The 11,684-nt window shown below is 43.8% G+C and overlaps 1 protein-coding gene across 1 annotated transcript; it reads left to right on the top strand.

Annotated features, from left to right (window-relative positions):
• Positions 1-1,292: 1,292 nt before the first annotated feature.
• LOC147437716 (uncharacterized) lies at positions 1,293-4,498 on the top strand. The gene is made up of 4 exons (XM_086487210.1): positions 1,293-1,712; positions 2,795-2,807; positions 3,497-3,538; positions 4,011-4,498. The coding sequence occupies exons 1-4, from the start codon at positions 1,634-1,636 to the stop codon at positions 4,195-4,197; spliced, it is 321 nt and encodes a 106-aa protein (XP_086343336.1). The 5' UTR covers positions 1,293-1,633; the 3' UTR covers positions 4,198-4,498.
• Positions 4,499-11,684: the final 7,186 nt, after the last annotated feature.

Below are 11,684 nucleotides of genomic sequence, written 5' to 3'. Positions count from 1 at the left end.
CATGCACTCTCCCAATCTTTCCCTCTGTGCACACACTATCTCTCCATGCCTACTCTCTCTCTCTCTCTCTCTCTCTCTCTCTCGGTTTTTGATACACCACCTCCACGTCTTATGGGTAGACTCCTACCTACCCTTAGGAGGCTAGTGTGGCCGGCGGCCTTCGGCCGCCTCTCTCTCTATAGCGTGCACTGTCCTCACTGTTGCCGGAGATGCAAGGACACATTGCCGGATGAAGCAAATTGCACCACGTGGCCCCTGAATTTCTGTCTGCTTAATATATAGAATAGATAAGAGCCTCTTTGTTAAGGGCATCCAGCTAGCAGAGCATCCTATACCCATTCTTGGAGGGCATCACCTTTTTTGGGTGGCTCACAGACCGCCTCGATTCCTAAGTGCACTCCCGTACATTTTAGGGTCTTGCACCTCGTTTCTCAATGTGCCATTCTCAAGGCTACACGGGAGCTGAGTGTAGGGTTTTGGGCTTCACGGTGAACGTCTCTCTGTGAACTACGATAACCCCGAGCTTGATATGGTTTGTGGAAGAACATCTCTCTCTCTCTCTCTCTCTCTCTCTCTCTCTCTCTCTCTCTCTCTCAACGCTTGCCCGCTTCTCTATGTTTCTGAGGCCTACTACATAACTGCCTCACGTAGAATTCAAGATCGAAGGGGATGGTTCACAAAGAAGCCATCACGGAGGTAACATGGGGATTACATCTACTCTATGTCTATGGCCTCTATACAAGAAACCCTAAAGGCCTTGGCATATGTGGCCCATAACCTTGGAACGTGGACCCTAATGGCTAATCTGCAACCAACAATGCTCGATTCACCTTCTTTTCCTTGTTCTCTAGATGCTGCATTGGAGTTTCTACCATTACAAACCTGCACACAAGCATCTAGCCTTCATATTTTGGAGTTTTTGCATCACATTGTTTGTTGAGGCATGTGTTTCTTCTTAGGGCATCTTCCCTTCACGCCTCTGAGTCTCTGCAGCACCTTCTCCATTGAGGCATGCGTGTCTTTTTAAGGTATTCCTTGTGTGTTAAAATTGTATTCGTTGCACACATGTATCCTCGACCCTTTCCCAGATGCTCTACTTGTTCGCTACTTTTGCAAGGTTGAAGGGACCATGCCTTGCTTTTTGCTTTTCTAAGACAAGTAGGTCCAACTCATAGATAAATGATACCTGCACGTAAGCATATGACCTTCATACCTCGGGGTCTTTGCAGTGCCTTGTTCGCTAAGGCCTATGATTCTTCTTAAGGCATCAGCCCTTCACATCTCTGAGTCTCTGCAGTGCCTTCTTATGAAGCATACGTTTCTTTTTAAGATATTCTTTGTGTGTTATATGTATTCGTTGGATACTTGAAGAACACAAATATGCTCTGCCCTCCCCAGATTCTCTCCTTGCAGGGTTGAAGGGACCATGCCTTGCCCTTGGCTTTTCTGAAACAATGAGACTCATAGGTAAAGGAAACTTGCAATTTTCCCCCTCTCTCTTAGATATTCTCCACGATACTCTTGGAGGTATGCTTTGTAATGTATTCGCTAACACACAGACATACGCTGTTTTTGTTAGAGTGACTACCCCTCCCCAGATGCTCTGCTTGTACTCTACAGTTTATCTAGCTGCATGGTTGAAGGGACTCGGACCCATCATGCCCTCCTCATGTCTTTTTCTGGAGCATTTGGGTATACTCTGAGGCTCTCAGGTGAACTGTATACATCTCAAGGCGGGTTATGCTCCCTTTCCCCCCTCTTTCTCTTAATACTACATTGGTCATGAGGGGCAATCTTGTTCTAAATTTGTTGCAGGCCTGTAATTTTTTATGATACACAGATGTACCCTATGTACTTTTTGAGGCATGTAAATATACTCTATACAGCTTAAGACTAAGAGAAAGGAAATATTGCAAGCGGCCTGTGCCTTGCTCTCCATATTGTAGTGCAGGTTTGCTCTGCGTATTTTTGTTTGAGGTAAGTAGATATGCGGTGTACAGCTTAAGGAGCATTTTAGATTTATTGTAATTTTTGCCACATACCATATATATATATATATATATATACATACATATATATATATATATATATAGATATATATATATATATATATATACATACATATATATATATATATATATATATGTATGTATATATATATATATATATCTATATATATATATATATATATGTATGTATATATATCTCTACTTAACTCTGAGCACAATCAAATATAGCCTTATAACGAGCTGTCTTTGCTCAAATGTTGCTCTCAACTCTTTGAAAAACCATCTTCTGAGGCTTAATCCAGAGTGCTTTTTTTCCCTATGTTTAATCATGATTGCACTGTAGCAGGTTTGATGGGATTCTAGTGTGAATGTTACATAGTTTGATGCTTTGCAATGAATATCTTTAAACCCTAGTTTTTCTAAGGGTATTATTTCGTTATGGGTGTATTGTTGGCTGATTCCTCCATCCTTCTTCTATGCGGGTGTTCTCTATAGTCTGCGGGTGTTTTTTGAAATATGTTCTCGTTGTATTTTATATCTGTTTGATTCTCATACTTGTGTTGTTACATGCCATGAATCTTTCTCTTACTGTTTTGGAACACACCTACACCCACCTCATTGACCAGAACAGGGGCATGGGGTATGGATGTCACATATTTTGAATGCATCACATGAACCATTCACTCATAGTAATGCTTAATCATAAGTCACTTACAAGTTTATACCTCCCCATTCTCTGTTAAGTCTTGCCAATGCTCACCAATTTTTGTGTGGATACATCATAGGCTTTGGCTATGGGTTTTCGGGACGCTGATCGTACGGCACTTGGCTATGGTGAATTGACCACACCACCTTCCTCCATCGTCCAAAGGGCTGATACTATGCATCAAAGACCCGCTATTTCACTCTACCCTAATAGAGCTAGATAGCACAACCCTAGCACAAGAAAATGAGGAGAATTCCCTCACCACTCTTGACATAACCGCATGGTTTCACCTGCATCGTCCAAAGGGCTGATACTATGCATCAAAGACCCGCTATTTCACTCTACCCTAATAGATATAGGTAGCGCAGCCCTAGCGCAAGAAAATGAGGAGAACTCCCTCCTCACCGCTCTTGACATAACCGCATGATTTCACCTCTATGCGCTTGCTAGAGAAAACCCTAGTGCAACACGAATGAAAGGGATCATAAGGAATGGATGGAGAATGCACCAAACTTGATGTGCACGTTCATGGAGGCAAATGGAAGGAGGCTACACAATGATCCGCTCATCCACCAATGAAGAAGACATCTTCTCAATGGGTTCTTGAAAGTCTCCATTACACCTCAGACAGCCATGTATAGTCCTCTCCTATCAACCGATCTTGATGAAGAGGAGCAGTCACTAGTCAATCGGGACTTCATCATTGCTAGCCGTTGCTGGAGTTTCACCAAAAAACCATTCAAGACCAACACTGACCCGTTCATCCCTTGTAGACTCTTAGAGGTGCACCTTGGAGAAGCTCATCACAAAGCTTGGGCTTTTGGTAATTTCACTTTACTCGCTCCTCTATCTGAGGATCTATTGCTCATGATACTTAATGTTGTTGAAAAAATTTCTTTTAAACAAGGGTTGTCTCAAATTCTAGAATCCAACAACTCTAACCTATTTGACAATACTCTCATCGCCACACCCTTTTCAATGTCTTGTTTTGAGCTAAGAAGATGTAACGCCATCTTTGGCTATGTTGTTGGTGTTAAGGGAGTTATCTCCACTTCAACAAGGGATTCCAATTATACCACATAAATTTGGAACATGCATTGCCCTTTCCTCAAATGTGGGTGCGAGCACGTTGGGGCGGGTGATCATTGCAAAGACAATAATGTCTTGTGGTTTGACCATGCTCTTTGGCTTATCCTCAACCAACTCCCTCTATTTTGCCATGGCACAAATCTCAAAAGCTCCACCATTGCTTTCATGAGTTGGGTCACAAAGGTTTTGTTGCATATTTTATACAGGAACCAACTGAAGGAGACTATCACACACTCAATTTTATTCAACCAACCGGCGCCCACTTGCAACATGGGATTGGAGGTAGATGATTTTGTGCGAGCTATTGTGACACTAGGAAGAGACCATCATGACAATTGCCTATCCAAAAAAGCACGTGGAGATGCGAGGAAGATGAATCATGGTCGTGGATGATCATTCACAACGCAACAAGCTACTAGCTCTTCCACCACCCGTTGGAAATCGGCATCACCTGCTGACTCCTCTGGGAGTAGCCAAACGCCCTTGCCCACCCCAACCTATCCCCCTTAATCTAGTCAGAGTTTTGTTGCCCCACCCTTACTTACCCACACCTATGACTAAAACCGCTTCCACTCAAGCATGCATTGCTAGTGCTAAGTCTCTATTAAATGACTAATTTTGCAGGTCTCTTTGGATCTACATGGGTGACTTTGCTTTGTACCTAGAAGTAAAAAATGCAAGCTTTTTGTTCATATACTTTTTGTCAATCCCCTTTTGGATATCAAGAACATCTTCTCTCTTTTTGCTCTATTCTTCTTTGGTTTGGGATTAGTAGAACCTCTTGTTGGGATGAATGTATTTTTTGTTGGGCATTCAACCCCCCTTTGATAGTATCCTTTTGTAATACTAAAGATGTATTTACATCAACCACACAAGCTTGTCATTGTTATCAAATTGGTGTCTCTAAACATAAACACATTATCTCAATAGAGCTTGAGAGCCCTGAATTGGCAGACACATACCAATGCCCCCCTTTTTTTGAGCCCGTGTTTTGGGAATTACACCTTGTACTTTTTCGCCTCCTAGCAAGTGGATGCATCATACTACCACCACACCTTGATGAGGGACAAATGTCCAAACTTTTTCATGCTTATTGTCTCCACAACATCCCTTTGAAAAGACAACATTCAATACATCCAGATCTCACACATGAGATCGAGGAACTTAGAACCATGTTTCTCATAACTCGTGTTGATAAAGCTCCTAGAAATATTATACTCATATGCAAAGAGCTTGTTATTATGGAGGCTTTAAAAAGGTTGCAAGGTGATGATTTCACTCCCTCTCCCAAGCCCATTTGTGAACTTTTAGAGAATATTGGCCACCACTTCTTAAAAGACATAGCCCCTCCAAGATACACCTCGCTTGCATATCTCACTGCTATCTACAAACTACACAAAACCACATTTAGATATATAACATGTAGAGCCTCTTGCGGCTACTAAGAGGTCTCATTGTTAATGACATGCAATACTAAAGAGATGCATCCCAGCTTTGAAAAGACAAGCACATCTATTAAATCAAAGAGCATTTCTATGCCACAATGTCAAGATACAGTCTTGGTGGATTGTGGACTCAGTATATAATTGTGTCCTCAATTTACCTACTATAGTCCCCCCATCTATTTTCTAGGGATGTGAAAAAATGTTATGAAAATATTCCACATCTTGGGGAGCATGGACTAATTCATCACCTTACCAAGCTAATCAAATATGCATATGCCTCTACAAATGAATTGTTTATCTCATTCAAAAACTTCCCATCTCATTGCATTGAGGGCACTCGGTCTCATCAAAGATATAAATTGGGCTCTCTTTATGTCTTACAGAGGTGTTATCTCTCAATCCATGGCTTATTAACAACATGTTTGTACAGTGCCTAGATCGGGCATATAAACAAACTAACGGGATACCCATGGGAATTGCATGCTCCCCTCTTTGGTGTAATTTGTATCTACACTCTCTAGAGTATGAATTCCTACACCACATACTTACATTACCAAACCCAAAGGAAGTTCTCTCTAAGCTTGGCACACCATAACGCTACTTTGATGACATCTTATTAATCGATTCAAAGGACCCATCATACTTCATAGAACAACACCGAATCTATCCCAGTTGTCTCTCCATAGAAACATGCTCGAGGACTAGTGCAAAGTTCTTGAATCTCCAATTGCAAATTCAAAATGGGGTGCCAAAAAAATGATCAACTACCCTGCACTCCAATTCAATACCTCAAAAGGGCTAGCAATAGACCCTTATAGTGGGCACATATAGTCATAATTTCACAACTAAAAACCATCATATTCTGCAACTCAAATCCACTTGAAACCGCCAAAGATATCAAAAAACTAATAGATGCTTTTTGTGTGAATGGTTTTGAAAGGGCAAAATTATGGGGACTTGTTAGGGGATTCCTAATTGATTGTCCAGCTTTGAAATATGCATGTCATATCCCCACAATATTAGACTTGATAGAGATTGGCGAGCACTACAACCCCTTTTTGGGGGGGCCTAGAGCTCCCAAAGAGGGAAGTGCCTAACACATTCGTCCTGGTGTGTGTGGTGGTCGATCTCTCTCCCTCTCTATCCATAAGAAACACCTCTAAGGCCTACCTCGTGGGCTACCATCATAGGGGGTCTGCACCATGGGGTAACCTCCCTAATTTTTTGAAAAAAAAAACCATTCCACTCTCCCACTCCCCTCAACCGTGCTCTCCCTCCAAGAAAACCCAAGGACTCCCTCCTTTTTGGGATGCCTACAAATAGAGGTGCTTGGTCCTCACAAAAATGACAGCCTCTCATCCTCACTCTGAAGAAGCTGACAAAGGAGCTCTCATCCTACCGTCCTCTCATGGAATCCTCTCAGGTTTAAACGCCTTCTTTGGACTTTTATTTAGCATGACATCTATAACATGTAGGAGTTTTCCCTTAACACCTGCCTTCCACCACCTTATTATTGACATTCTTATGTTTGTTTTATTGGTGATGGTGGCAGGTAACAGAAGATTCCTCTTGCTAAATCACTTTCTACTTCAAAGGATTTACCATTTTTTGTCACGTCACACACTTTGAAACTTTACCATTCTACATCTAATTAAGGCTTCAATGGGTTTTTGGGTGAATTTTTGTGGATTTTTGGTGGAAATTTAGGGACTTAAGAGATTTTTTAATTAAAAAAACAGGCTCTGTCATATTTTGGATTAATAACCTACTCTCTCTCTCTCTCTCTCTCTCTCTCTCTCTCTCCACGAGAACCGCCCATGGATGCTGGTGGCCACATGGGCATGGGCGTCGGTGGTGGACCACGGCAGGCGCTCATGTGGACTGCACGTGCCTGCCATGTGGACCCCACCCCTCCCTCCTTATTGAGAATGCCCCCCCCCCCCCCCCCTCTTCTGCCTATAAAAGGGGTCCCCCCTTGCCATTTCTTTTTTCTCACTCTCCACCTTTCTCTTCAAAGCCATATGCGTTAGTGAACTCCAAAAAAGTTTCTCTTTTTCATTCTACTACCCTCCCCTTCTCCCTTTGCTATAACCTTTGCTGTTCCTTTTTCCACTCTCTTTTCTCTCAAACCCCCCCCCCCCCCCCCCCCCCCCCCCCCCCTTGTTTATAAGAGGGGGTACCCTTGCTAATTCTTGTTTTCTCACTCTCTTTTCACCTTTGTCCTCAAACCCATAAGCTTCCTCTTATATTTTTCTTCCTCACCCTCCAAATTCTTGCTCTTTTTTTTTGGCACCCCTATTATAAACAAAAATGCCAATTCTAACAAGGAGCCATTCTAAAGGAGTGGACCACCAAGAAGAAATTTCAATCCACGCCACTCAAGAGAGTGGTTCCTCTCTTGCAACGATATTCGCGGTTGGAGCGTCCATGTTGACGGCTAGGCACGTACCTCCGTCGAAGGGTGTACTCATGTCGTAGCCCATAGAAGCACAAAACACAAGTAATGACCCTCTTATTGATCTCTTTGGATCTGTGGGGCTGATAGCCATATTTCTTCAGGTTGATTTGATGCACATGTTGTGTCATATGATTACATGTTGCCACAAATCCCTCTATCGTCTTCTGACCAATCCGGCCATTAGAACGAACGATGATTGTGTGGCAGAACTCATGACCTCTATAGCCAAAAGAGGCTACCAACCCACCATGGCTCATTGTGTCCAAAGCTTTTTATGGGCAAGATCTTATACCATTCGATAGGCGTGGTACTTATGGGAGAGAGTTACTGATGTCGACTACTTTTGATTACCAAATTAGAGACAATCTTGAGCTCTCTCACATGGAGGAAAAAAGATTTATTGCATGGGATGGTATTCATTGGCTCCATGCATGGAAAGATTGGGCATTGTAGGAGAGGTTGGATGAATGCTCCAACCCAAAGGTTGAGTGCACGATTGTGAAGTTTGATCCAAAGGAGATGGTAGAATTTATGTTAGTGCTCAACATGATTCCTTCACAATTATATTGGTGCACTTGAGTTTTGAATTGTTAGTAAAATCTTACATTTAAAATTAGGATCACACGTGTCCACGTGCCTCACACGTGCATCTCCTGACTGTCCGCAAAAGATGCATCAACCTGTCGTGCAACCTCATAGCAAACCAGCTGCTCTAGGTGTCTGCTGGAAGACATATCCTGCACAACTATATCCCCATGCTCACTGTCGAGCATAGAAAGGAATGACTGCATAATCGCTGACATCTCAGTCTCCTCTGCAATCATCCACTGCAAACATGACCACTCAATCTGTTGTGACTCACTAGAGCGCTCATGCTCTAACTCCTTATGCATAGAATCTTGCACAACGTCCTCCTGTCGTGACTCACTAGAGCAAGACCACTCTACCCTCTATCCTGCATAGAAGTATCTCGCACAACTGACTCTCTGCTTTGCTCAGTCACTAGCAAAGCATGCATGTCTGACTCTGTCACCTCTCTGTGTGACTGCTCAAGTCATTCCCCAACTGTGTACACAACGAGCTCACTACTCTGCACTCCATGCAAAGCACCCTGCAACCCATGAGCAAAAGAGACTGTCCGGATCTCTCACTCTCTACATGGTTGTAACAATATTGAGACTCGACCATCTCGCACCAGTACTACGTGCAATGGGTACCATGTGCCAACTCTAGAACCTCTCGCAATCACTAGCAAACCCAAATGCAACGCAAAAGATCGCTCAAGCAGCGATACCCGACATCCACCATCCCTGAGTTGACCAACGGAGATCAAACTCATCGTCAAATCTGGCACATGACACACATCTCTAAGCACGTACGATGCACCGCTCGGTAATGACAGTCGCACATCTCCTGAACCAGCAATCGCATGCAGTGACCCATCTGCCAATCGCACACTACCAGGCACTCTGCTAGAATAGCTACTGAACGAGTCACGATACAGAGTGACATGAAAAGTAGCGTCCCTATCTAGCACCCACTGCAAAAGAAGTGAACTATCCTCAGACGTCAAAAAATCAGGAGTAATACAGGAAGCAAATGTGACCTCACTGTCACTAGGATACTCAGACTCTGTATCTGATCCTGCAACAACTGTCAAGTCAACAGAGCCTATAGCATCTACTGCATCCTTGAGACTAGCCTGTCTCCTGTGCTGTCTCATACGACGAAAGCATCGCCGTCTAATGTGCCCTGTGTGACCACAATGCCAACATCCCAAGTGTCGAGACGAACGAGAACGACGTCTCTCATGAGTCATTGTCCTAGACTCGAAAGTCTCACACATATTGACTACTATAAGTGAATGTCAAAAATAACCAAGAGCTGTAACTCTACTCTAGGTACAGTAGCAATGAAATGCACTCAACTAATCCAAAAGAAGCAACCTACAATGAGAAAATGCTCTCCGAAAAAGAGCTCACCAGCACCTACAATGCTCATGCGAATCCACGCATAAAATCTCTCGCAGTAGTGTAACCACACTGTGCTCCACAAATGGCAATGATACAAATCCCAAATGCCAAGTGTACGAGGCTCCTGTAGAGTAAACCAAGCTCCTGTATGGCTGTAAAATATGGCTACAAAACAGCCCCAAAATTCAGCTCTTAAACAGCTGCATAAACAAGTCACAAACGTGTCCCAGATCAGCCTACAATTGAGCCATACATGGACACCTGCAAAGAGGAAACAATGGCTGAAAATTTAGCACCCAAATAAGCCCTCAAACCTGCCTATAACTTGTAAACCTGTAGAGCTGAAACCTCCTGAAAAACCTCAAGCCATTAGTGCTCGAATCCGGCTACCTAGCTCGTAGCCACACAAGCATACATCACAATATTCACTTATGTGAGTGTGCCAAGGTAATTGTATGCCTATCAAACCGTGAGCTAATCACCAAGCCCACACTGTGCGGTATCGATGCATACACACACACAAATCTCCCACCTGTAGAGAACACCGCACGTAATCACTGAGTGCAATCGCAATCCGACAAGGACTCGTCGGGTGTAGAGCATGTAGATCGAGAGCGAGGAAAAACAAACTCCATGCCGTGCTTTGCTTCTCCCTTCTGCCATGGCTTTGCATGCCTCCACAGCCAGGCTCCCCCCATCTCCTTGCTCAAGGAGCAAGAGAGAGAGAACTCCATGATTTCTTCTTTGAGAAATAGAGAGAGAGAGAGAGAGAGAGAGAGAGAGAGAGAGAGAGAGAGAGAGAGAGAGAGAGAGACAGAGAGAGAGAGAGGTCCATGCCTTCTCTTCCGCCATGGCTCCACCCTTCTTCTTCCTCTCCACCTTGCTCTGATGCCAGTGAAAGGGCAAGGGAACTCGAACATGCTCATCACCACCCAGCCATGCCCTGTATAGGCCCTTGGCCTTCTAAATATAGGGACCCCTTGACTGCATGTCTGTCCTGGCCCTTGGCCCGGATTGGTCCTACCCTTGTCCTGACACACATAATTTGAAGCATACATCCTAATAAAACTCTATAGTTCAATACATGTATAGCAAGCATCGAAGAGTACATGCAAAATGTGACTGCTCCTCTACGCTGTGTGTGGCGTGTATGGTTGGCTTCCACCATACAAAAGCCTTGCCAAAGTGCTTGTGCGACACATGCATGTAGCTTCTTCACCGTGGAGTTATTAACCTCCATCTTTCCGCTAAGCTCAAAACATCCCTGCACTCTGAGCATTAGTAATGTTGCAATACTAGATATGATCACATACTCTAATGTTACTTCGCTCACCTTTCTAGCTGCCACCAATAAACGTGTATTCTCAACCACTACAAGAATGTCTTCTCCTGAGTCAAAATAGATGCCTCCATCAAGGACGCATCGCCCTTGGTCAATATGTTGACCATGCAATATTTTTTGCAATGTATCATTGGACACCATCTTAGGTAGAAAATAAAATAAATAGTGCATTCAAAATCTAATAACACTTACTTTGCAGGGCTAATCTGTTGGGGTATAGGCGCCTGTGCCTTGCCCGGCCGCCCAGAGCCTGGGCGCCCACTGACTTGTATACCTTATACATAGCATAAGTGTAGGGGGATGCTCACTCTTTGAGTCTCCCCACCCATATCTTTGTGTTGTATGTCTCCCTCGCTCTCACTCTCTGTCTATGGTGCTCTCCGATCCCCTTCAATTGGTATCAGAGCGACAGGTGTGAGAGCGTAGATGGACGGCTTCGCGATAAACTCATCTGCTGTGGCGGAGAGGTCACAGATCTGAGCAAAGAAATAGAGGAGGCTTGTGGACAGCCATACAGAGGCTTGCAGGAGAGCTCTCAGGACCCGTGCAAACTGTAGGTAGCAGGCACATATGAGGTGTTACAAGATTGGGTTTGACTCCCAGGTACAGGTTGAGTCTAGTACTCCCACAAGTGTTGCCACTTGCAGTTGAGTGGTTCTTCT

This window comes from Adiantum capillus-veneris, chromosome 17, assembly GCF_014529385.1.
Source record: "Adiantum capillus-veneris isolate H3 chromosome 17, ASM1452938v2, whole genome shotgun sequence".
Lineage (NCBI taxonomy): Eukaryota > Viridiplantae > Streptophyta > Polypodiopsida > Polypodiales > Pteridaceae > Adiantum > Adiantum capillus-veneris.
This window is presented reverse-complemented; position numbering and strand designations above follow the sequence as displayed.